The sequence below is a fragment of the Macrotis lagotis genome, chromosome 4 (assembly GCF_037893015.1).
Source record: "Macrotis lagotis isolate mMagLag1 chromosome 4, bilby.v1.9.chrom.fasta, whole genome shotgun sequence".
NCBI lineage: Eukaryota > Metazoa > Chordata > Mammalia > Peramelemorphia > Peramelidae > Macrotis > Macrotis lagotis.
The window spans coordinates 272,279,493-272,307,322 of record NC_133661.1 but is presented as its reverse complement, the minus strand read 5'-3'; the positions used below and the strand labels follow the sequence as shown (position 1 = coordinate 272,307,322).

Sequence of the window (27,830 nt, the reverse complement as noted above, 5' to 3'; positions counted from 1 at the left end):
CCAAGTTTAACTTAAATACCTGATATTTTGCTACCATGTATCTTCCCTTCAAGGCCCAGAAAAGTGTAAAAAAGGAAATCTACTATAGAGATTTGCTAGTATTTGGGTGAATGCAGCCATATATAGGAAGGCATCAAAGTCCTCATCACCATGTAGAAAAGGGCTTGCTATGGATGACAGAGAAACATAGTTGCCCTAAATTAAGAGTAGCACTTTAGTCAAACAGTTCTTTGTAAAGAACTTAATAAAACTTTGTATGCAAGTGGTAAGAGATGGAGATTTATGCTGTCATATGTAATCCTCTTGTATTCTGCTTTGACAAAATGCTCTTTTTGGGAATGATTAAATTCAAAGCTTAAGAAAAACATTTTAATAAAGTTTTGCTTGATCTTTTTCCCTTCTTCTCAGAGGTGGGGAAAGTACATGCATGTACAAATTCCATTAATGAATGGGTTATTTTTGCTGAACTATTTTTTTTCTCCCTCTTTATTTTTTATTACAGAGGATTGTTCTCAGGGTGAACTTTGAAATTAGACTGATGCAAAAACAAGTATCAGTAGATGTTTTTTAAAATAATAATAAAGTCTTTCCGGGATCTAGAACATCAGTGTATTCTCTGAGAGTCAAACACATCAGCAAGTACATCAGAAGCACTTTTTCCTGTCTCCAACTCACCGAGACCATTTTCCCCTCAGAAGGCATGAAGGCAGGTCGGTTGCTAAGTCGCAGCTTGGTCTGCAATGTGTTAAAGTTGATCTCCAACTGGCACTTTTCTTGGACCTTAGGGGGCTTGTGCAGGCGGCGGTAGTCTCGAAAGTCCTCTAGTTTCTGCTGCATCGCCTGCATGGTGTTCTCAGGGGTCCGGTTCTCCAACCATGGGACAGTGCGGCGAATCCACTCCAGCAGCTATGACAGGAAGAAGGGAAAGCATCAAAGACAGTAGGGGGTAAAGAGAGAAAGTAGGACCTGATAGCCTATTCCTTTGATATTGTCTAAACCTCTCGATCCAAATTCTATAACTGAAAGGTAGAATGTTGCAACAGAAACAGGAGCAGTTGAAAGTTAGAACATCTAGCTTGAAACTCCGTTCTTGAAATTACCTGTGTGACCTTGAGCAAGCCTCTCTGGGCCTCAGTTTCCACATCTGTAAAAGAAGTTTGGACTAGATGGTCTCTGAGGTCTCTTCCAGAAACAGGAATAGATTTGGGGGCGGCTAGGTGGCGCAGTGGATAGAGCACTGGCCTTGGAGTCAGGAGTACCTGGGTTCAAATCTGACCAAGACACTTAACAATTACCTAGCCTTAATAATTACCTAGCCATGTGGCCTTGGGCAAGCCACTTAACCCCATTGCCTTGAAAAATCTAAAAAAAAAACAAAAAAAAGACAACATGGTGTGGTAAAACAAAAAAACAGAAATAGGAATAGATCTAGGGTGTGATATATTCCTTTTTATAAATCTAATGTCCTCACCCAATTGTGAGTCCAACCCTAGCACTTGTAGGTCCATTATTTAATCAGAGCTCACCCCAGGTAAAATCCAAATCATACCCAACATTTTGGAACAACTTTTCCTGGTTTACAGGAGTTATTATTCTGTTTATATATGTGCATGCATGTACATAAACACACAAACAGTACAATCACTGAATCTGGAAGGGATTTAAAAATCAACTAGTCTAGCCCCTTCATTTTATAGAAGGGTAAACCAAGGGCCAGAGATGAAATGACTTGCTCAGGGTCATCTAGTTAAGAACCAGAATTGAATGATACAACTTTTGCACAAAGCAGAAAGTTGATCCATAGCACCTGCAGCATCAGAATGTACCTTACTCCCAAGAAAATGAGGTTGGACAATGACATGAAAACACTAAGGGTTCTCTCAACTTTTCTTCTTGAGTTGAAACAATGAAAGACAAGTATCATTCCCCACCATGATCAGCAAAAGGCCTGGGCATATGCCCTGCGAGGTACCTACATCACTGGCCAACTTTTCATATTCCTCCATCAGCTGCTCATTCTCCTGGTTGACTGCCAGCACTTTACAGATACGATTAGCTGCTGTCTCCGCCTTGTGACAAAATAGTGAGAGAGAAAGAAAAATCACTTGTACTTTCTCCCCAGAAAAAACTTAAGGTATTATATGTTCCAGACCATCATCATCTCATACCTAACCCCAGAAAGGTCACTGTCAACACAGTAGTCCTGCTATTTCTTCCTTACCCATTCATCACTGTTGATTCTGGAGGAACTGAATGGATAAAGTTCAACTTTTATTTAGTACTAAACAGAGATGCAAGTTAAGAAGGTTTACCCTTCTCATTCTAATTCTGTTGCTAACTTCCTTTTATTTTTCATTAATGTAAATATTAATGCTTTTCATAGTATGTGGTTGAAGGGTTGGTAGGCCGGAGCATGTTCTAGGGAAGGATAGGGGAAGAAACCAGTCAGTGATGAAACACTTGTCCCCAGATAAACCAAATGAATAATTTTTATGAGGTTAAATGAGAACTGATTAGAAGACCTAAAAACAAAAATGACTAAAGGAAAATTATGTGTGTGTGTGTGTGTGTGTGTGTGTGTGTGTGTGTGTGTATATACACATATTGGCTCCCAAAGCAGATGCAGGTTTATTAAATAAAGGCTAGTGACCAGTCTTTATATGCACTATGATTAAACAAAATTAAATGGGCTTTAACTGAAGTAAGAGAGATTTAGGATAAGGAAGAATTTCCTGAAGGTGAGAGTAATTAAAATAATGTCATCAAAGTAGATTGTAAAAGTCTTTTTTCCTTGAAAAGCATTTTAATTAAGATAATCACCTACCTATCTTTTCGTTCATTTGTAATACTGAACGGAGGAAGGGCATCAGATTAGCTAGTCTTTTCAGTTGCAGAGCCCTTCAAAGGAATGAGTGACTTGTATGTATGGGAAGTAAGTGGCAGAAGGTGAGATGGGGGCATGAGAAGGATAATAGGGAGAGAAAAGAAAGAGAAGAATGAAGAAAGGAAGAGAGAGGAAGAAAAGAGGAGACAGAGAATGAGAAATGTAAAAATGAAGAGGAAGGAGAGGAAAAAGTGGAAAGAAAAAATGGAAAGAGAAGATAAAGTAACTTGAGGGGAATAAGAGCAATAAAGAGGTAATGGCAGATTTCCAATTCTATGTTCAAAATCTTAATGTTTAGTATAAAGTTGAAGGGACCAAAAGGGATGGATCAGTCCCAATTAATATTAATTTCCCAGAAAGGACAAGGGATGGTGGAAAGAACACTGAAGACCTGGGTTTGAAACTTAGCACTGATCCATACTATCTATGACCCTGGATAGGTCAATAATGCCCCTCTCTAAACCCTTCTTTAAAATAAGGTTGAAATGATATCTAAAAATCCTTCTAGCTCAGAAAGTTCTGGTACCTGGCCTCATTAGGTAGAAAATGTGATTCTGATAAAGAGAGATAAATAAGGGTCAGGGAAGCCTCTAAGGTCTCAACAAAATATTGAATTAGCCCCACTTTGGGCGAGTCAGTCTAACTCAATTTGTATTAAAAAAATGACAATCTGGCTCCTGATGTTCATTTCAGTAAATTAAACTGGCATATTCACACTTAAGCAAATGAAATTAGAATTTAAAAACTTGAATCCTTTTGGATCTCTTTCTTTTCTTGCCCTATTACCCTGCTTTGATTAAAATATTTAGAAACAGTGCTGGGAAAAAAGAGATGAACCATGCCAAATTTATTTATCCCAAAAGAACATGAAAAGTATCACCTTTCATCAAAGTTCCACACCAGAATTATCTAACAATGGCATCAAGTGAAAATGTCTTTTATATCTCTACTTTTAAAAGAAATAGGGACAGCTAGGTGGCCTAGTGGAGGGGCGGCTAGGTGGCATAGTGGATACAGCACCAGCATTGGAGTCAGGAGTACCTGGGTTCAAATCTGACCTCAGACACTTAATTACCTAGCTATGTGGCCTTGGGCAAGCCACTTAACCCCGTTGCCTTGAAAAATCTAAAAAAACAAAAAAGAAAAAAAAAAAGAAATATAGGCTGTAAAGTAATTTGTGTGATTAACTTGCATTTACTGTTTGGGTTAAAATATGCCTTGACATTATTTTTACTTGCAATTAAAATGAGTTTGGTCCATTAAAAAGAACTAAACTTCCTTCCTGTGCAAAGATGGGGATTGTAGATATGAAACGTGTATAATATTAGATATGGTGATGCTGTTTAGTTTAGCTTAATTGCTTTCTTATTTCTATTAGAAAGAATGGTATTCCCAGTACACCTACTTAGATGACTGTTGTAAGGAGAGCATTCTGTAGATTTTAAATGTGAGTTACTATCTTTATTAATATAAGGACATCTGAGGAAAGAACTGGTTAATTCTTTTAGAGAGATCTATTGTTGAGCCCAGAGAGAAGAGTTTGGAGTGCAATGCTAGAGGAGCCCCAGAAAGTAGAGATTTTTTATGTGGAGAATGTCAGAAAGAACTATTATTCCAAAAGAGGAAACCAGAGGGAAAGGAGGTTTTATTTTAGGAGTGGTGGTTTTCCTGGTTTGCAGGAAAAAGCAAACAATTATGAAAAAAAGATGGGAGGGAGGGAAAAAGAAAAGGAAGGAAGGGAGGGAGAGAGAGAAAGGAAGAAAAGGAGGGAGGGAAGGAAGGGAGTGAGAAAGGGAAAGCTAGATCTGGGGTTAGAGGAGCTAAGGTCAGAGGATCATAGATTTAAAGTTGGAAGGGATCTTTCATTTTATGAATAAGGAAACCAATAAGGCAGTACTGGTTCCAAAAAGATGAAGTAACTTACTTCAAACAGATAATCAGCAGCAGAAGCAGAATTTGAACCCAGGACCTCTAATTCCATCAGCTAGATGACTTTGGATAAGCCACTTCATCTCTCTAGGCCTCAGTTTCCCCATTAGAGGAACATCCAGACTGCAGCAGGAATAGGACCAAGGTCTAATCATACTATCCAAGAGTTTGGTAGGGATCAGAACACAAAGTCCCAGTCCAGTAACTGAGATTGAAGACAAAGGCAAAGAAAAGAAAACTAATACAATGGATTAAGAGAAGCCCAAGACATAAATCCAACAGAATGACAATATAGTGAAGTGCACTGAGAATCAGACTTGTAATCAAGAGAAAACCTGGGTTCAGATTCTGTCTCAGGCACTTACTAGCTATGTGACCCAGGGTTAAGTGAGCCTCAGTTTCCCCATTTGTAAAATGAGGGGATTGGAATCAATGAATTATGAGATTCCTTCCAGCTCTGATTCCAAGATCCTATGATTCTCTGTTAAATGAGGAGCATGGTCTTAGGTCCCTTCCAACTCTTGATTTTATGAGATTGTGCAAAATAGCAAAGAGTGAGAGATAAGGCAATAGGAATATATATTTTCTTTTTCTTTTTTGGGTTTTTTTTGCAAGGCAAATGGGGTTAAGTGGCTTGCCCAAGGCCACACAGCTAGGTGATTATTAAGTGTCTGAGACCGGATTTGAACCCAGGTACTCCTGACTCCAGGGCCGGTGCTTTATCCACTACGCCACCTAGCTGCCCAGAATATGTATTTTCAAAGGAAATTGAACTATTTGAAATAGCTGAGAAGACCAGATTGTGTAAGAATAAGTCCAAGTAAAGTAGGACAAGTGTCCTGAATTCCAATTCAATGTTCTACCTAACATTATTTTCCTTCTCTCTATATTTATTCATAACCAAGTATCTGAGTGAAATTTTTCATAAGTTTACAGTCAAATTCAATATCTCAAACTTTTACTTTCTATTTTAGTTTTGTTTATTCATGAAGTGAATTATATGTCTTAAAGGTTTATTGTTCTTTTTAAAAAATATTGCATTGGGGGCAGCTAGGTGGCACAGTGGATAAAGCACCGGCCCTGGAGTCAGGAGTACCTGGGTTCAAATCCGGTCTCAGACACTTAATAATCACCTAGCTGTGTGGCCTTGGGCAAGCCACTTAACCCCATTTGCCTTGCAAAAACCTAAAAAAAAAAAATATTGCATTGACACATTTTAGAGGAGGGATAGGGTGAAAGGAGAGCAAGAATAGAATAGATGGGGGGGGAATAGGATGGAGGAAATACAGCTAGCAATAGCAAATGTGGGAAAAAGATATTGAAACAATTTCTCTAATGGACATAAGATAAAGAATGCTGTCTATTACAAAGACAGAGCTGATGATGGTGTCTGAAAACAGACTGAAGCATAATATTTTCTCACTTGATTTTTCTTGAAGTTTCTCTTTCTTTGTGTGTTTGGGGAGGGGAATTAGGTTTACTTTTTTGTTTTTGCTTTTTGGTTATGTTTACTTTCACAATATGACTATTGTAGTAATGTTTTTCACGCTACATATTTTTAACCTACTCCAAGTAACTTGCTTTCTCAATGAGGGGAGTGGGAAGGAAGAAAATTTGGAACTTAGTAAATGTTGAAACTTGCTTTTGTGTGTAGCTGGGGGAAAAATTTTTAAAAATAAAATAAATAATTTTTAAAAATTCATTTTTACTATCTACTGATTCCATTTCCTTTCCCTGGTAAGTAAAGTCAAAGGAAACCAAGCAACAGATTGGCCATATATGATCAATTCTCCACCATTAGTTTTAAGGTTTATTATAATACTGTAAATCAGTTGCTTTGTATTTTACATTAGTATGCTCTTTTTGGGGTGTGGGATTTTTAACAGTCCAGTCCCAAGATGAAAGTATTGTATGAATCACTATGAGTTTAATAATTATTAATAATTGACTTGGTGGTGCATAACCAAAGAGGAGACACTAACAAATGCAAATCTTCAAGGAGGGTCAGGAAATATCCTTTGTATGTATCATTAACACTAATCTTAACATTTCTTTTAAATAGCATTTTGAATTAGTCACTCATCCCTTGTTTCATACAGATAACACTCACATAAATATGTGATAATCTCAGTTGGATCCTAAGGTCAATGGTTTCTTAACTGTCAAATCCAATGGCTTCTTCTCAGTCTTGATTCTCCTTGACCTCTATGAAATCTGACACCACTAGTCAACCTATCTTCCTGATACTTTCTCCTTTAGGGGTTTCTCCAAATAGTCCTTACTCTTGGGTGTCCTATTTGACCACTTCTCATAAGTCTCCTTTGTTAAATAATCATCCAAAGAATATCCTCTAAATAGGATTACCATAAGCTTCTGTGTCCTTGACTTTCTTCTCTCCTTACTCCATATACTATCTCATCAGCTTCCATAGAATCAAATATCTCTATGCAAAGACTCCTGACTCAATATATCTAGCCCTAGACTCTCTCCTGAGCTCCAGATTCACATCCCCAACTATTGGACTAGAACCCTAACTCAATGCCTTGTAAGCATCTCAAACTCAGTAGGTTCAGAATAGAATTCATCTTCCTAGCCAACTTGCTCCTCTTTCTATTTCTACTGAGGATTCCTATCCTTTTAGGAACACATTACAGAATCTTGAAGTGATCCCTGATTTTATTCTCTCTTCCTCATACCCCAAATATATCCAACAGTTGCCAATTTAAAAAATTTTTAAGACATCTCTCCACTCACACAAATACCACCCTAGTCTATGCTCCATCCTCTCTTACAATACAATAGTCTCCTAGTTGATTTTTTTTTTGCCACGTCTCTCCCTTTGCATTCTATCATCCCTTAACTGCCAAAATGATAGCTCTAAAACATAAGCCTGGCTATGTCACTCCCCTGCTCGTAAAGCTTCAGGGGTTTCCTATTGTCTCTAGGATAAAATGCAAATTCTAGGTGGTGCAGTGGATAGAGTAATGGACCCAGAGTCCAAAGACCCAAATTCAAATCTAACCTCAGACATTTTCTACATAGGTGATACTAGACAAGTCACTTAAACTGCTTGCTTCAGTTTCCTCTTCTATAAAATAAGGATAATAATTGCATCTACTTCCAAGGATTGTTGTGAAGATCAAATGAGATAATTATAAAGCATTTAAGCCTAAGTACTACATAAATAAAGCAGAAAGCATAAGTATTATATAAATGTTGGCTATTATTGTTGTTGTTATTCTATTTGCCCTTTACAACCTGATTCCAATCTACATTTCTAGCTTATTATACATCACTGCTCTTCAACACTACAGGTCCTTGAGAGGCTGGCTTGATATTTCTTCTTCATAAATAATACTTCCATTTCTTTCTCTACATTTTTGGTCAAGCTTTTCCCCAACCTGAGAATGTTTTATTCTCCACCACATTTCCTCCATCTCTTGCAACTCCAAGGTAGTATATCTTCCAGGTCCCCCAACCAGGAAATTCACAAAGCAGCAAAATCTAAACCTCATATCCTCCATTCAGAAGTATAGTTCATATCCTCAAGGGAAGTCTTGTTGAAACAGAATTGTTAACACTTCTGAACTCATCCCCCAACTCTTGCAGTCATTTTTCACCCAAGCCCAGTACAACACATGTGTCTTACCAAAACACCAATCAGCTAAGTGGGGGAGAGGGGTTAAGATAATCATGAGAATAAAAGTATAGTTTGAATAAAAGCAAACCAATTTCTGTAAGAGCCAAATTTCAACTGTAGAGAATTTAAATACTACCCATATGACAGGCTAAGCTAAGCTATATGTTCTCATCTGACCTTTAGCAGACTTGACTCTCCCACTATTTCTCTCCCTTCCCTCCCCCACCCACACCCTGTCAGATAAGCTTTAAGGGAAAAATCAGGACATTAGTTTGCTTGACTTTATCCCTCAGAGCCCAAGTAGATTAAAAGCAAGGAAAGGGGAAAGTGCCAAGACGGCTTCTCTCCTTGGGCTTCCCAGAGTCTCACTGACTGACCTTTGGAAAGACTCCTGACCCAGGATATGAGAAGACCCCATCCCACCCCGACCTTGCCCTGCACAGTGATATTCTTGTGCCAGAAATGTAGACCAAAGGAGCATGGGATGTTCATAGCAGGAGTGGAAGGTAGGGAGAATATCACAATCAGGTTGCCACATACAAAACCCCTCAACACTTCCCTTCCGTGCACTGCCACTGGCTATCACACAGCAAATGCTTTAGAGACAGAAAGGCAGGCAGGAGTGACTAACTATGGTAGCCTGGGTGAAAGGTACAGCATGGAAGGGACAAAAGGAGAATGAATGCAGAGAAGAAAAAGGGGAAGAGAAAAAGAGGGAAGAGGGAAAGAAGCAGTAAAATGATGTGAACTCAGCCCACAATAAAACCCAGCACGGGAGGTAGGAGACTTCAAGGAGCTCCTTTTCCCAAGTTGGGAGGTGAGTACCATGGCAAGGATGGATAATCTCTGGCCTAAAAAAAACAGAGAAAGTAGATGGTAAAAATGGCACATAGTGGTGGGGAAATAGTCTGAAGAGGATGAGGGAATTTCAAAAGATGCAGAGAGAGGATGAGGAGAAACATGAAGCAGGAATGAGACAAAAAGGCTGGGTGGAAAAACTAGAAAGAAAACATATATAGGCAGCCAATAAGAGAAACCTTTGGAATCTGGGCTGCCCTCCCATGGATGACCATGAAGAGAGCCAAAGATACCCATCCAGGAGGTGAATTTAAATTGTACTGGGCAGAGAAGCATGTTAAGAATACATCTGGGTCATAATTCCTTCCAACCTTAAGTTCAGATCCTAGGGAAGAAAGGAAGGAGAGCAGACCCTTGCCTGAGAAGACTGTCTGTCCAAGGCAAAAATTATATGGGCACTAAATCACTATAGTAGGACAAAGGGACAGTCTTTTTCCCTTTCTTAGAGGAACTTATTCCTACATATGAGATTCTTCAAGGCTAGGAAGGAGCAAACATTCTATCCTTTATTGGAAAGGGAATGGGATTATATGAAGGGCCAGGGAAACAGAATGAGCAGAACTGGCAGATGGAAAAGGCTCTCCTTCCCAGGGCAGAGGGAATGGGTTGGCTTTAGCTCACTTTTTCCCCTTCCTTCATTACAAAAAAAAAAAAAACCTAGCATCCCTCAAAGGGTAAAAGGAGGTTAAGAGCTAGGGGAGAACAGATACACTTGCAGTCTGTTCAAATTCTCACTACCAAATCTGATGCTATCAGGCTAAAGGATTCTATAAACCCCCAATCCCACTTTGAAAAGCCCATCAGATGGGCACAGAAAAGGGTTCTGAGCTTAATGTCTAAAGATAAAGGGAAAGCAGACATTTGACTATTCTCTGAGCTCCCACTTAAGGCAGAGCCTATAGAAGTGATGGGGAAAACCAAAAGAAACAGGAAAGTGACAGAGGGAAGAGTTAGAGGGGTGGGCTGGGGAGGAATTATATCTCACCTTCTGCGCACCTGAGAAGGCGTGGCAGTAACATGAAACATAGGTCAAAATGGCCTTCTCATCCGGCCTTAGCGTGCCTACAACATCTGCGCAAAGAAGGAAAAGAGGTTGAAAGGATAAAGTAAGAAGCAGCAGCACACAGAATAAAATAAAACAGTTGTGGGGAGAGAGAGAGACAGAGAGAGAGAGAGAGAGAAGAAGAAAGGGAAGGGGAGACAGAAAGAGAGGAGAAGAGACTGCAGGGACAGAGCAGACAGTAAAAAAAAACAGACCAAGAAATAGCAAAAAGGAAGAAAGAACACAGTCATGGGGAGGGGGAGAAACTTCCTATCATGCATATCAAGACAAGACACATCAATCCATGCGGAGAACAGGGAATCCAGATGAGGACATGATCAGTGAGTTAGCCCCATGGGCCAAAGCAGCATTCCTACCTCCATAGGGGTTTCTCATCCTGGGGTCAGGGAAAGCCAAGGTCATGCTGGGTTCCTTTCTTTACAATTAGCATTTCTCCAACAAGAGCACATTCTCCTTCTGCCACCTCAATGGGGCTACAGACAATGTCTTGTTCAGCTCTTAAACCTCCCTAGGCTCCAGGGAAGTGCTAGAAGGTATGTTGGTTACATCCCAGGTGGCCCAAAGTGGAGCTGACCAAAGGCTTATGGGAACTAGATTCATCCCACAATGTTATCAGATGTCAATTATTGGTTATGCCCTTAGCCCTGGGGTAGAGACATGCAATCAGGGACAAAGAGCTCAGAATTTGCACTCACTTTTTGAGGGGGGACTGGGTAGACGGTTGTCTGTGGGACAGCATTAAGTCAAGTCAACATAATAGGAAACATATAGGACAATCTTTATTTGTGAGGTCCACAGTCATAATGGGTTCCTTAGCAGGATGGAGGAGAGAGTAAGAATTATGGTTGCAGGGCTTCGCCTGAAAACTCCAGTTGTCGAAACTGGTGTTAAGTCCCTTGCCAACAAAAAACTTGGACCCACTCAGTAGACCTGCCAACCCAGCAGAAAACTCTTGTCTTTGGTTCACATTGCAGCATCTGAATGCTAGCTATGGATGAATCCCAAGAAAAGTCTATTGTTTTCACCAGTGGCCAAAGCTAATGATGACAAAGTCTCAAGCTATTTGCACCTGATTAAGAAGGGGCACTTGCCCCATAGCTTTCAGACACTGGAGAAGGAGGAAAAGGAAGGAAGGGGGAAGGTGTTGAGGAAAGAGTCAGCAGGGGTAGAGCCAAGCGATGACAGCACACCTACTTGAACCAGTCTTTAATTCTACCAAAAAAGAACCAAACCACAGACACCTGCAGCTACAGGTGGGGATTGGATGAAGGGGGAAAAAAAGGAGAAGGATCAGAACAGGGGAAGAGGTAAAAATAGTCTAGGTATTTATTAGTAAGAGGACTTAGTGTGGTGTACACAGAGAGATCTAGGCACCCCATGATACCTTTTGGGCTCCTGAGAAGGCGTGGTAGAAACTAGAAACATAGGTCATGATGGCTTTTTCATCAGGGCGGGCAGTTCCAACAATGTCTGTGAAGAAAAACCTAGAGTTAAGAAAAAGTCAACTATAGGCTGGGTTAAGAGAGAAATGAGGGTAGGGGATAAACAGGTACCTATTCAGAATGGAAGGAGAAGAGGTAAGAGTCTTAAGAAATCAAAACATCTCCTGCCTCATCCAGAACCTCCCAATCTCTCCTTACTAAACAAGGATTTTCAAAATGACACCTAAGTGAGAAGGGCCTAGGCACCTAAGTTGCAGAGGAAAACAACACTGGCATTTCCAGAAACTAAGAAAATGAAATTATATAGTCTGGAGTGACTAAAGTTCATTGGCAAGAAACTCCTATAGGTTTGGGTAAGTTACACTTGTACGATTCACATTCCAGTTTTGGTCTCTGCTCATTCTAGTTGGATAACACTATGAACGAGTTCAGGATCAACTTTAATGCCCTAATCTGAAAACTATGAATGGGGTTTCTAGTGGCAAACCTAGACCACATGTAAATTATTCACGTCAAGAGAAGTCTTGTTTTGGAGGATTTTTTTAACCTAGCCCCAGAAATATTATAAAACCAAATGTCAACCCCAAAATGAAAATCTCACATACTCATGCATGCTACAATTTACAGAGCTAGCTACAGGGAAGTCTTTCTCACTCCTCCTCAACTCCAGCATCTGGTCATACTATTTTTTTAAGACCTGGTTAAAGCTGATAGAGAACTTCACATCCTAGGAAAAACTAAGACTGGGTCTCCTCATTACCCTCTACCTTCTTCTCCAAGTCTCATTTCTCTTTACTAAGGTCAACTTGTACTTTCATATCATTTCCTCTTGCAGTTTACCCATTTCATAATATCCTACCCCCCTCACATCCACACCCCCCATCTCCAATCTTTCTCTAACATCTCAATTTGACCTACCATGCATGTTTATATTTTAGGGAGCTGTCCTGATCACCTCCATGAAGATGACTCACAAAATCATCATATCTATTCTCCATGATCCTTCCTGAGTTCCAGGCTAGCATATCCAACTAATTGCCTACTGAACATCTCCACATAACTATCTCAGAACCATCACAAATTTAAAAAGTTAAAAAAAAATGGAACTCATGGTCAACCCCTTAAATTCATACTTTTTTCCTAACTTCTCTATTTGTGTCTAAATATTACCAACCCCCTTAAGTCATTCAAATTTGCAAACTTTTATCATTTTCAACTTTCTTACCCCTCACTCCCCATATCCTATAATTATCAAGTCCTGTGGAGTCTACTTCCAGAAGTCAAACTCTTGTCTCATTATTGCACCTCACCATAATCTCCCTAGTGAGGGTCCTCACCTCTTGTCCAGACCATTGCACAAGTCTCCAATGGCTCCTTATTTTCTCTAGGATAAAATCAAATTCCTTGGTTTGATATATAAAGACTTTCCCAATCTGGTTCCAAAACTAACTTCCCAGATTTTCACATTCCTCTCTACCCACTCCCTCTCCAACACAGCCAAACTGACCTGCCTGCCCCCTCTGCATAACATTCCATCTCCTTCCTTATGAATTCTTTTGCCCAAGCTATCCCCTGCTTATCATGCTATAATCCATTCAAGGCTCAACTCAGGTGCTACCAAATCTTTCCCAAGCAACCCAGTTGTTTGCACCCTTCTCGTCACATACATTGATATTACTTTGTATTTACTTTCTCATAAGTTTTATATTTGTATATATCACATATTGTGATTTTTGTCAATGTATCCCCAGGTCCTAGAACACTGAACATAATCTTGCAATATAGAAGGCATTTAATGACTGCTAGCTGAATTGACTCAAATGACCACACTAAAGGAGAAGAGTGAATATCAGTTCAAAGTCCCTTGGTATGAGGGAGAGTGGTATGCGGGAGAGAAGGGAAGGAAATCTTGTGAGGTTTAAAAAAAAGCTTTGTTACCTTCTGCATCCAACATCTTTGGAATATCCAGGTACTTCTCTGCCACATCAAAAGCTGTATTTAGGTTTGTGAGTGGGTCATCCTAATGGGGAGAGAGATGAAAGAATGAGTTACTGTCTCTGAGTAAATCATCCCCACCCCAGCTTGTTCCCCCATAGATTGGCTGGGACCAGATCTACGCCTATCTTTCCTCTGGGATGCTAAGTCCTTTAAAATACATCCTTGCCAATGGAAATCAAGATACTTGGAAGCAGTAGACTTAGCAAGGAATTCTATTAAATTGATAGGTAGTTTCCCTTCTGAGGGCTTTCCATCTTTGCTAGGATAGGTTATGTCACTGGTTTGCTTAGTAGCCACCAGGGGGTGCTTTAAGAGCAGTGTTCTCAATTTACATAAGGATTTGGTCAACAAAAAAACAGCCAAAAATGCAAAACTATCATATAGCACTCAGTTCCAAGTATTATCTGTAGAGTGATCTAATGATATGGCAAAAAGAACCCTGGACTTGGAGGGTAAATTTAAGCTCTGTTACTACTGGCTAACTATGGTCAGTCACTTTACATAAACCTCCATTTTATTCCTCTGCAAAATGGGTATGCTATGTACACAATTGACTGCAGAGAGTTCTCCTAAGAAAAGGGTTCTGCAAAGGGTTAGAGAAAAACAAGCTAATTTCACCAAGTGAGGAGGCAACAATTGATGAAAGCTCTGGGTTTGCAATAGGACTCCTTTATCTCCCAAGGCTTCATGAGTAGAAAGGAATAGAAATGACCTTAATCAGGGTATGAGAGGGATAAACACTGAATTTTTTTTAAGAAAAGAGTAAGGCGTCTGCCTTAACACAGGCCACAGGCCTTGTCTAATAAGACATCTTTTTGCCACCTTGAGGAAGCTTAGATTCAGTTTTGCAGGGAGTTGCTGGATAAACTTTTCTGTTTTTCATTATCTCTTTATAGTAAGTCAGTTCATTAAACTGTACTTCACTTTCCCCACATGCAAAATAGGAATCTCAAGCATTTTCTTCACTGGGATGAAGTTCTTGCCCTAGAACAACTATGAGAGCTTCTTTTAAGAAGGAAGCTGATGAAATAGCCAGATCACTGGAAAATATTGCCAACAAATCTGAAAATTTTCACCTTTTTTTGTGTCATAAAGCCATTCATTTGGCACAAACCAAAGGACACTTTCTCAGAAAAATGACTTTAAATAATTAGGTAAAATGCTACATTATAGTTAGAAGTGAGTAAAAATAAAGATGTAATTTTTTCGCTCCCAAGTTCCCAGGCCCTCTGAAATCTAGCCACAAAATCCTCTAGGGTGGGAGTAGGGAAAAGATATGGACCAAGGTCAGAAACTTCTGACCATTAATGGCCATTTTCCCAATTGTGTCTCTAAGGTCTCATATCCCCAGGCCCAGTTGCTTTCTTTTCAAGTATATTGCTTTGGGAAGTTTAATAGCTTACCCAAAAAAGTCACTTTTTCATCATATGGCTGGACATAAGGAACAAGCACCCATTCTGACTCTAAGCACTGCCTCTTAGGTCCAGGTTTATAGTTCAACCTGGTCTTAGCTGAAACCAGTCATTTCCCTGAATACTCAGTTCATATATCCTTGTTTATACTATTAATATATTCTGTCAGAGATAACTCATTGATGGTATTTGATTTAAAATAAAACAAAACAAAAACCTTTTGGCTAACTCAATTCAAATTCCTCCTGATGTTGTAATAGGCCCCTACATCTAAGCACATTGTGAAGAGCTGCCCACCCCCTATACCCCCAGCCCTAAATATAGAAAGGTCTTATGAGTAGTCAGAGTTCTCTAGAGAAGTCTCTATAAAAGTTGTAATTTTATGAAGAAGGATCATATGAAAGTAAGAACCATTATTAAAATTAATGGGGTTGTCCCTAATGGTTTAGATTGGCATCCACTCAAAGGCAGAGTCCCACTGATGCAAAGGACCTAGCAGGATACCATGTACAATCATGCACTTGAAGAAGACTGACAATGATAAGTGGTTACTCAGGAACCCTCTTCTTTCTTTCATCCAGTTGGGGCTTTATACTCTGAAAGAATTCAAAACTGTGTCTTGCTTCCTTTTGTTGTCTCAAAGGGGAAAGGCTTTCTTTCTGGATTCAACCCCAACAGTCAACTGATTAAAAGCATTTCTTTCTCTCTCTCCATTTTTATAGGTCTAATGTCACTGCAGACAGAAGGGAGGATTTCCAACATTTGCCTTCAATTTGTCAACAAGTACCTTCCGAAGTTTCCCATAATCAATGAGTTCTGGCCGGTGTCTGTGGATCAGAGCGCAGAACCCAAGGCCATCTTTCCAGCTGTAGAATAGAGAGAATACATAGAATGTGTACAAGAATACACACAGAAATATTTAAGTTTGGAGAAGAGATTGGGTGTCAGTCAGTGAGAGTAGATGAGGAATCGTAGTGTCAAGTAGCATAGAGCTAGAGCCAGAAAGGATGACATATATATGTGATTTAATCATTTAATAATTTTTAATTATTATTTAAATACTAAATTTATTAAAAGCTAAACAATGAATATCTAATTCAACCAAATAAACATAATGGTTATTTACATATAAATTAATAACTCTTAATGCATAAGAGATCTTTTTTTCCAGTCAATCCTTCTAAGATAGTCTTTATCATTACTCCTTTATTAAGACAGTGCAGTCTATCTGACACTCACGCTGTTCATGTGCAACTTAGCATACTGGCATCCCTTCTTTTAAAAATCGGTGAAAGGTCTACCATTTCCCATTCAAACCTCATTTTCAATTTTTCATTCTCCAGGGAGCCAAAAGTAAGAACTACCTACTCTTTCCAATACATAATAAGAACTCACTTTCTCTCTATAGATAGAGATATTAGATAGATATATATGATGAATTGAATTGAATTGTATTATATCTTCCCACTCCTGACTCCTTCTGCTATACTAGGTAATCCACTCTTCCAGGGAGAATAGACCAAGATTATCATCCATCTAAAAGAATAAGTAATGAACATTTGCTAAAACACTAAAGGAGAAAGCAAAGAAATATAAAATATCATCTTCCTAATGGATAGCTTTTTCTAAGAATATAAATTCAATCCACCCCCCCTTTTTGCAGAAGGAACAATGTTTGGGGAATAGTGTATATAAACTTCAGCCTTTTCCCAATGAATTAGTTAATTTTTTTTTTTTTAGATTTTCCAAGGCAATCAGGTTAAGTGGCTTGCCTAAGGCCACATGGCTAGGTAATTATTAAGTGTCTGCGGTCGGATTTGAACCCAGGTACTCCTGACTCCAAGGCCAGTGTTCTATTCACTGCACCACCTAGCCACCCCGAATTAGTTAATTTTACTGATTTTTTTTCCTCTTTTTTACTTTTAGTTATAAGGAATGGGGGTCTTAGGGAAGAAGTGGTAATGCTATATTAGGAATTGTAGGTAATATTTTAAAAATCAACATAAATTACTTTTTGAAAAGAGAAGCCTAGGGGTGGCTAAGTGGTACAGTAGATAGAGTACCAGCCCTGGAGTCAGGAGTATCTGAGTTCAAATCCAAGCCTCAGATACCTCAGACACCTATCTGTGTGGCCTTGGGCAAGCCACTTAACCCCATTTGCCTTGTTAAAAAACCTAGAGAAGAGAAGCCTTTTCAATACTCAATATATGCCTCCAAAGACTCTCTGATTAGAATAGCTTCGATCAAAACAGCCTAGTTAGAATTATGAGGACACACCTGATATGGAAGTTCTGAATGTTTACATTTTTATATGGGGCTGTCTTCCTCTGACACCATAGCAGCAGCCCTTCCTTTGCTGATGTCTCTGTAAAATGGGCAAAAATGGGAGAAAGGGGCAAGTTAGTTGGCACTACTGAACAAATTTGCATAGACAAGGGGCACTCATAGCAGTTACATGTGACCCCTAATTATGCTGGCTATTGAACTATTTCCTACTTTTGATTCCAACAAAATCTCCTCTCTGAAGTGGAATTCCCCACCTCCCCACTCAAAAGAAAGCACTAAGGAAAGGCTTGGGAAATATCTTGGGAACTGTCTTGTACTTCTCCTACCTTGAATCCCCACCAGTCCCAGAGGGGCTATGGTGGTGACTTGTTCATATTGATATCAGAGAGTGTTGTAAGAACATGGAGCACTTTCTTACTGTACAAGAACTGAAGACCCTTGGGTGTTAACACTTAACTAGGTATGCATTTCCTTCCTTTTTCTAGTTTATAATAAATACCATGAATAAGCTCAGATATGATATGGAAAGGGATTAACCTCCCTCTTCCCATTCCCTAAATAGTATCATTTGTCCAGATACATAACTTCAACACAGCACATAAAGTGAGTATAAGTGAAAAGGTCCAGATTATCATGGCATACCTAACTGTGCCCAGGTACTATCTAGGAAAGAATTGTATGCCTACAAGAAACGATCAATATTTGGGGAAAATGTGAGAAGAGAGTGGTATGAATCCATACCTTCCACAGAGATATCCTGAATAGCAAAGCGAAGGATGATGGTCCAAATCATCCCTAGGGTCATTTTCACATTCCCATCCACAATTTCTGCAGGAAAAAAAAAGGGGACATGTATTAGAATATATACCTCTGAGTCTCAGACTGTTTTGAGAATTAGCTTGACTAGAGACCACAAATGGTTTGTATTAGGGATATCTTGGACCAAGAAGAAGAGCTAGAAAACTGTTCTTTGCTAGGTGGACTAAGGGTTCTGGGGACTAAATTGGGGAGATACAAAAGTACCACAAAATAGGGACAGTTAGGTGATACAGTAGATAGAGCACCAGCCCTGGAGTCAGGAGCACCTGAGTTAAATCTGGCCTCAGAGACTCAATATTTATTTAACTATATGACCTTTGGGCAAGTCACTTAACCCAATAGCCTAGCAAAAAAAATTTTTTTAAATATTACCAGGAAATTAATATAAATGACCCCACCTTATTCCTACAAGGTGCACTTACTTTGTTCTTTAACAGGATTAATTCCTAATCTGTGAGCATGAATTTAGAGCTAGAAGTGATATCAGAGGTCACCTAGCCCAACCCAACCCTTGAGGCACAAAGAGGTACTCACTACAGGGAGTCACTTCAGACTCAGAATCTGAACTCAAGTTCTCTGACTTCAAAATCAGTGCTTTTTTTCACCCCACAAGGATGAATGTCAAAGAAGCTGGGATGCAAGCACAGTGGAGCTGCTGGCTACCTCCACTGATGCACATATAGTGCCAGGCCTGAAGTAAGGAAGACCCAAGTTCAAATCTGGCCTCAGATAGTTGCTTTATAAATGCCTCTCCTTTTTCCCTTTTTCCCTTCAAAACTAGGTCTTGTGGCAGAATAGGAAAGAGAGGAAAGAAAGGGGAAGGGTAAAGGATAATAAAAAGGGCACTTCTCCCAAAAAGGTGTTGATAAAGGACTCCTAATAACACAAATACCAAGAGAAAGGGCTAGGGCTGAAGTGACTTGGGAGAAGCTCCAAATCCTTTTTTTCTCCCAATTCCATGTCTAATATACATCTCCTTCTAACTCTACCTTTTATTAGACTGTCTAATTTTCTTTAAAGCTCAGTTCAAGGGCGGCTAAGTGGCGTAGTGGATAAAGCACTGGCCCTGGAGTCAGGAGTACCTGGGTTCAAATTCAGTCTCAGACACTTAATAATTACCTAGCTGTGTGGCCTTGGGCAAGCCACTTAACCCCGCTTACCTTGCCAAAAAAAAAAAAAACCTAAAAAAACCTAAAGCTCAGTTCAAGCACCACTTTCTCCACAAGGCCTTGCTTGATTTCCCCCAGCTACTCCCCATCTCTCCCTTGAAATGACCTTGTATTTATAGGTGTACAATTTTTTTCCTCCAATAAAATGTAAATGTCTCCAGTGTCTGATATACAGACTATTAATAAATGCTTACTGATGAAATGATTCCATCCTAAGAAAATGGACCATAAGCACTAAGGCAAGAATGGGAGTCATTTAAAATGCCAGTCTCATAAAATTTCAAAGCTGGGTTTCACCATGTATGGTATTTGGATTTTTCTAGGATATAAACTTAGAGCTTAGTTTGATGCCGGATGGGACTAAAAAGATCATCTTGTTTAAACCCCATTTAATATATATGGTCACTGAGACCCAATAAGGTTAAATGCTTTGTCATAGCTAGTTACTGGCAGGACTTAAAGTTAGAACCCAGGTCAGGTCATCCTCCTGCATTGTGGTCCAGTATTCTTTCCATACAGTCTTTTATAGGAGCAGGTTGAAGATTCCAGCTTATCTACACTCACACTTTGGGCAGGAATTGCAGCAGAGGTAGGAAGGATCACAGAAGTCAAAAAGCTATGGTTGCAAAGAATCTAATCTTTTCTGCTTTCCTGTCCACTACCCAACCTGCAGCTCATAGGGGTCAAAGACGGCTCAATAAACCTAGCCAGACAGCAAACCTCCCCAATAAATGAAGTATAGGAAGAGATGCAAAAATCATCTACTTATAGGTGCTAACAGCAGAGGGCAATGTTTCCTACAAATTTCCTACAAATTCCTACAAATGTATATTAAAAAGAAGGTTCAAACAAATATCTCTTCATGGAATGCTTTAGATTGACAGTTCCTTTGTAACCACCATTATCTCCATTTTGCAGATCAGAAGATGGGAGTTCATTTAAGATTAAGACACAACACTAAAAATTGTGGTGCATCAATATAATATGCAATAAGAATGCAGAGGCATGATGAATACAGGAGAGCACAGAAGAATTGATGCAAGAGTCAAGAAAATATACATAATGACTATACCAATGTCAATGGGAAAAAATAATCACAAAACAAATGAAAATGAATGTTGAAAAATTATAATGAATAGGTTTTGCCCCAAAGAAGAGCCAAGATTTCTTTCTCCCCTCCCTTTGCAGAAGAAAAGGGGGAGGAAGGGACAAAAGCCACAGGTATGTGGAATGTTACATTTATTGTCTTTTTAATGTATTGATTGCTGGAGTTTTTTCCCTCTTCCTTTCTTTAAAAAAAAATACTCTTTGTTATATGGGATTACTCTCATCTGAGTGGATGGCTAGTGAATAGAGCACCAGGCCTGGAGTCAGAAAAGTTTTTCTTCTGGAGTTCAAATCTGGTCTCAGGCACTTAAATAGTTGTGTGACTAGGTAAATTATTTGGCACTATTTGCCTCAGTTCCTCATTTGTTAAACAAGCTGGCAAGGAAAATCTTTGCCAATAAAACCTCAAATGTGGTTATGAAAAATCAGACATGACTAAAAATGACGGAAAAACAACTTCTCCAAGGGCAGGAAATTAAGGTGATGTAAAAACAAAAGATTTTAATTTTAAACAAATTTTTTAAAATAAAAGAAACTTGCCCAAAAGCTAACATACAACTAGTTAGATAGCAAAGATGGGATTTGAACCCAATTTTGAATTTCAAATACAATGCTCTTTCCATCATCTTCATCTACATTAGATATAGTACTTAAACCAAATACAACTAGTGCTCATTAGTGATTCTGTGAAGTGATCTCAATTCAGATCATGTTGGGGTACCTAGGAAATCTAAAGCCTCCAAATTTAGAAAGGGTTCAAGTTGAACCTAACGACTTATCGTCTTCAGAAGACCTTGTCAGGAGGTACCACATACCTTTCGTGTACTTGCGTTTTATTTAGTATTATAGTTATTTCTAAGTGTGTCATATGCCCCTATTGGGTTAGTGGGGATAAGGAGAAGGTACTTCATCTGGAAAAGAGATTAAACTTTTTTTACTTGGTCCCAAAGAGACTGAGAGAAAAAAAACAATGAGGAAAAACTCAGCTCTAAAGAAGACATGAAAAGATGTATTTGCTTCTCTTTTTTTTTTAATAGATGTGGGAATATGTAAAAGTTGAATTTGCAAACCCAGCAATATTGAGGAGAATTCATTAGCTGATTTTTGATGAATTCCATTTTTCCTTTCTTCTTTCTTTCTTTCCTTTTTGTTCCAAGGGATGGAATACTAGAAAGGATTGATAGATAGGAAGGGTAATGTTCAAAAATTTAAGTGTTTAAAAAGCAAAAACTATTAATAAAAAAATCAAAAATATCTTTAAAGGGAGAATTCCATATAGCATAATTATAACTATAAAAATTCACACTAGCAGCAGCCCTGGAGTCAGGAGTACCTGAGTTCAAATCAGTCCTCAGACACTTAATAATTACCTCACTGTGTGTCCTTGGGAAAGCCACTTAACCCCATTGCCTTAAACCTAAAAAAAAAAAAAAAAAAAAAAAAAAAAAAAAAGATTCCTTCCCTCTGAAGGTGTGGGAGTGCCATAAGGATATACCTGTGGGTTTAAAATATTGAATGTGCCATCAGATTCACTAATGTTCTGTCCAGTTTCTTTTATTTATTTATTTTTATTTATTTTATTATTTTTTTGTCCAGTTTTACTGAACTGCTTCTTCACAGCCATTCCCTTTTAAAAATTATTTTTTTTAAAAGGATGGCTCACTGAGTGGAAGGTGGAAGGAAAGATACTTATAAATGAAGGCAATATAAAAATAAAAGATAAAAAAAATTCAATTACAGAAGAAAAAGAAATAAAGATAGAAGCTACAAAGAGAAATAACTTCATTAACAATGAGATCCAGTCAAAAGTAGAAGGTTGTTGTACCTTCCCAAAGGGACATGTTCAAGGCAGTAACTGTATATGACTGTTGTTGGGGTAGCTATAGAAGAAGTAATTTGTATTCTAATATACTTTGACCTAGATGGCCCCTGAAGTGAACACATCCTGAAGATTCTGTGGATCATATCCTTTCTCCACTTTGTAGCTGCCCCAAGAGTTAGTGTACTGCTCTGCACAGAGCAGACATTCAAAGAAATGTCTGTTGAATTGAACAGAATTTATCAGCTGCCATCCTGAACAGAGAATGGAAGTACAAGATGAAATTTATATGGATACACTTTGAGTCCCATCACGTTCAAGATCAGTCAATTGTTTTCAAAGTTATTGAGGAAAATCCCACAGAGAAAAATGCAAAATGCCAAGCATCAAGTAAAGCAGAGGATTACAGAAGGTTTAGAACCTCAAAGTATGATGCTAATCTATTCCTGTTGAGAGGAAGCCAAAGGCCAAGACATGACTTGCTTCAGATGATGCAGTTTGCATGTAGCATGGCTTATTTTTTAACTTCATTCCATTGCACAATATTCTGTCCACAATGGTCAGGTCAATGCTGTTCTTTTAAAAGGCTGAATATTGTTATACAGGCTGTCAAGTGAAACCAATAAGTGTTCCCGGTCACCCAGCCATACAGATGATCTGCTAAGCCTTCCTGTCCTACCTCATTCACAAACTCCTCCAGCCTGGGAGGTCAGAAGACATGGGTCTCCTGCCCAGGGGCAGTCATAGCCCTGTCACCTATAGGCTAGATTCCCCATTCCTCCCACCTTCTAATTCTTCCGGTATGCACAGAGCATAAATTTGGAGCTGGAAGGGACCTAAAGAAAATCTAAACCAAACTTCTTATTTTTGATGAGAGAACTAAGGCCAAGGGGGTCGTGAGACAACTCCAAGATTACACAGGTCATTAGTGACAGGTGTGATAGGTGATGTAATAGACAGCTGAGCCTGGAGTCAAGAGACTGCTCTTCCTGAATTCAAATCTGGCCTCAGACACAACCTACCCATGTGATCCTGGGCAAAGAACTTAGCCCTGTTTGCCTCAGTTTCCTCATCTATAAAATGAGCAGGAGAAGGAAATGGCAAACCTCTCCAGTATCTTTGCCAAGAAAACCCCAAATGGGGGTCAGTAAATAAGAGTCAGGCACAGCTAAGAATGACTGAACAACAACAATCTCTTACTTTAGAGTCAGGGCAGTGTCCCAAATTTCCATCTTGTCCACATGCTTTTTCAATGGAATAATACCCCCACCTTCACCTCTTATTCTTTATGGTTTCCTTCAAGATTCCACTCAATTAGGGGGCGGAGCCAAGATGGCGACAAGAAGAGATCCAGTCTTAGGCGCTCTGTGATAAAACTTGAAACTAAGGACTCTAACTAAACTTTCAAGAGACAGAACCCACAAAGGGACCCACTGAGGCAGTTCTCCCACTCAAGATAACCTGGAAAAGAACAAAAAGGCTCTGCTCCCCAGGGTTGGAGGGGCGGCCCACCAGAGCGAAGGAACTTCAGCCTCCCAGAGGCAGTCCCATGGCTCCCACCAGCTGGGGAATCTCCTGAGCTGCACCCCAGGGAGCATCGGGCACAAAGTGGGGGAACAGCAGGGGACCTCTGCCAGAGCGAGCACATGGAGCCCAGCCCTCAGGGCACACAGCAAGCAGCTTGGTCTTTCAGCAGCCCAGATCTGGAAACAGAAGCAGGCTGAGCTGGTAAGCAGGAGCCCCCAGGGCATGAGCCCATTGAGCTGAGGGAGGGGAGTGAAGAGAGAGGGACTGCCTAGCTCTGTCCCTGGAACAGGACTCTGGGGCTCTTATCACATTCAGATCCTGATCACAGTCTAGGCCCCCCCAAAGAACAGCAGGGCCCCCCCCCCACCTCAGCCCTGTGGCAGAGGGGGGCGCTTATGGTCATTCACAGACCAGGAGGGAGGACAGGGCCTTACACTCTGAGACCCTTGTAGGAGTGTCCCAAAAGCTCAGGAAGCACCCCAAAACCAGGCTCAGGCTGGGAAAATGAGCAAGCAAAGAAATAAAAGACCATTGAGAAATATTTTGCAAATGAGCCCAAGAAGGATCAAAATACTCAGTCTGAAGATGAGGAAGCACAAGCTCCTGCATCTAAAGACTCCAAGAAAAAACAGAAATTGGGCTCAGGCTATGACAGAGCTCAAAAAATACATTGAAAATCAAATGAGAGAGTTGGAAGAAAAACTGGGAAAAGAAAGGAGAGAGATGCAGGAAAAACATGAAAATGAAGTCAGCAGCTTAGTCAAGGAAATCCAAAAAAATGCTGAAGAAAATAGCATGTTAAAAACCAGCTTAGGTCAAATGGATAAAACAGTTCAAAAAGTTATTGAAGAGAAGAATGCCTTAAAAAGCAAAATTGGCCAGATGGAAAAAGAGATAAGAAAACTCTGAGGAGAGAGAAAAAATCCTTCAGACAAAGAATAGAATTCAGGGAGATTGATGAATTTACCAGAAATCAGGAATCAATACTTCAAAACCATAAAAATGAAAAATTAGAAGAAAATGTGAAATATCTCATTGAAAAAACAACTGATATGGAAAACAGACTTAGGAAAGATAATTTAAAAATTATTGGAATACCTAAAAGTCATGATCAGGAAAAGAGCCTTGACATCATTTTCAAAGAATTACTATAGGAAAATTGCCCTGATATTCTAGAAGCAGAGGGCAAGATAGAAATGGAGAGAATCCACCGATCCCCCAGAGAAAGAGATCCCAAAAAACCAACCCCCAGGAATATTATAGCCAAGTTCCAGAACTCCCAAGTCAAAGAGAAAATATTACAAGCAGCCAGAAGGACACAGTTCAAATATCGTGGAGCTGCAGTCAGGATCACACAGGACTTAGCAGCAACTACACTGGAAGCTCGTAGGGCTTGGAATATAATATACTGGAAGGCAAAAGAGCTTAGAATACAACCGAGAATCAACTACCTAGCAAGGCTGAATGTCCTCTTCCAGGGAAAAAGATGGACTTTCAATGAACCAGGGGAATTTCAAAGGTTCCTTTTGGAATGGCCAGAGCTGAACAGAAGATTTGATCTTCAGATACAGGACTCAGGTGAAGCATGGAGATTGGAGGAAAGGGGGAAAATATGAGGGACTTAATGATGATGAACTGCATGTATTCCTGCATAGAAAAATGACACTGATAAAAGTCATATGAACCTTCTCAGTTTATAGAGCAGGTAGAGGGAGCTTTTATAGTTGAAGCACTGGAGAAAGCTGAATTCGAAGATAAAATATGGTGTAAAAACGGAGTCAATAGAAAAAAAGGGAAATGTAATGGGAGAAAGAAAAAGGAGAGGGGGAATAGGCAAAGATATTTCATATAATAAGTTTTTTTTATTACAATGAGCTATTGCAATGATATGGAAGGGAGGAGGCAAGGGGGAATGAGGGAACCTTTGCTCTCATCAGAGGTGACTAGGAGAGGAAACAGCATATATACTCAATGGGGTATAGGCATCTGAAGTAAGAAGGAGGGGGGAGCAGGGGGAAGGGGTGGGGATGTGAATAAAGGAGGACAGGATGGACCATGGGGGGAGAGTGGTCAGATATAACACATTTTCTTTTTTACTTCTTGCAAGGGGCTGGGATTGGAAGGCCTGTCCAGGACCATAGGGCCAGGTGGATTCTGGGCCTAAGGGGCGGTATGGGGGCTCAGGGCTTCTTGGCCCCAGGATCAGGGATCTGTCTGCTGTGCCACTCAGCGACCCTACAGCAGAGTCAGAGTGAAAGGAGAGAGAAAATATAGTACATGGTAGTGGAGAAATAAGAAAGGAGGGAGTTGCAATCAGCAATAGCAACGTTGGAAAAATATGGAAGCAACTTTTGCGATGGACTTGGAACAAAGACTGAAGCACATTTTTTACTATTATTATTTGGGGGAGGGTGCAGGGCAAATGGGGCTGGGTGGCCTGCCTGGGGCCACATAGCAGGGTGATCTTTGGGTGTCTGAGGCCAGATTTGGACCTGGGTGCTCCTGGCTCAGGGGCAATGCTCTGTCTGCCACCCAGCCACCCTTACTATGATTACTATTTTATTTTATTTTGGGTCTTTTTTTCCCCCTTCTTTTTGGTTTTTGCAGGGCAGTGGGGATGGGATGGCTTGCATATCACACGGCTGGGTGATTGTTGGGTCTATGGGGCTGGATGTGGGTTCAGGTGCTCGTGTCTCCAGGGCTTGTGCTTCAACCATTGTGTCACCTGGCCATACCTACAATTATTACTATTTTTTAAAATTTTTTTTTATTTTAATTTTTTTTCTCTCCCCCTTACTTTATCGCCCAAGCAAGTCTATATTCATGGGGGGGGGGGGAGGTATTTTGTTTACTCTTAAACAAAAATATTTTATTAATGTAAACAAAAACATTTGTACAAAATGAGAATTTAAAAAATTAAATTAAATTAAATTAAATTTAAAAAAAAGATTCCACTCAATTTTAAGCTTCAGGAGAAGTTTCCCAGTTCCCACAGCTATTCATTTTAACTTCCAACTAATCTGTGTTATTTATGTTATCTCCCTCATTAGAATGCATGCTATTTGTGGACAGGGATTATTTTTGTCTTTCTTTTTATTCACAGAATATAAGTACTTTACAATATTGGGTATTCATGGCACAACTAATTTATGGTTATCTCCATGGCTTGACTGGCATAAGGCCATTTGTTTTTAGTAAATAAATTAGTTGTGCCATGAATAGCCTTATGACAGTTGTGCCATGGATGGTCTTATGTCAACTGAGCCAAGGAAATGACCTTATGCAATCTGAGCCATGGAGAGCGAAGAGAAGTGAACAATGGATATGCCAGTTGAGCAGACATTGACAAGCACCTATGCCAATCCAGAAAACATTAAAAAAACCCTTGCCCAATGAGATGTACTGTTCAAGGACTAGCATGACTAAATGAAGAAAACATAAATCCATCACGAAGTGAGTTTTGCAGGCTATCACAATTCCAAAAACCATCTGCAGAAGTGTAGATGATTCACCTCAGTTAATAAAACTGAAACAAAAAACACCCACACACAAAAAAAAAAGCAAAATAAAATAAAAACTGAAACAACATATCAGAATAAAGAAAACCAGGTTGGGAGGAAATGAGATCAGTCAAAGGGAAGGGTGCAGATATCAGACAAGGAGAAGCCTTGTCTGATGCTTGGAGATCTTCTAGTTCTTTGGATATTATTTAGTTTCAAGTTCATGGTGTTAACATCCTACCTTTTTTATCTTTCTTGGTCTATGAAGAGAAAATTAATGAGGACAAAACAGTCATCTCCAAGTGTCTGAATAGCTGGCCCATGCAAAGAAGAGTAATATTTATGCTGTGTGGTGCTTATGGAAAAATAGTAGCACT

General features: G+C 39.5%; 1 protein-coding gene across 3 annotated transcripts in view; it reads right to left on the bottom strand.

Moving 5' to 3' along the window:
- Positions 1-27,830, bottom strand: part of ACTN1 (actinin alpha 1) — a 106,234-nt gene that overhangs the window by 22,055 nt on the left and 56,349 nt on the right. For all 3 annotated transcript variants that reach the window (XM_074236046.1, XM_074236047.1, XM_074236048.1), the window contains exons 4-10: positions 18,254-18,340; positions 17,504-17,591; positions 16,014-16,092; positions 13,755-13,836; positions 11,759-11,844; positions 1,977-2,069; positions 676-906 (exon numbers count right to left, since the gene is read on the bottom strand). In XM_074236046.1, coding sequence (XP_074092147.1) covers positions 676-906; positions 1,977-2,069; positions 11,759-11,844; positions 13,755-13,836; positions 16,014-16,092; positions 17,504-17,591; positions 18,254-18,340 — 746 coding nt within the window. The remainder of the gene's footprint in view (positions 1-675; positions 907-1,976; positions 2,070-11,758; positions 11,845-13,754; positions 13,837-16,013; positions 16,093-17,503; positions 17,592-18,253; positions 18,341-27,830) is intronic.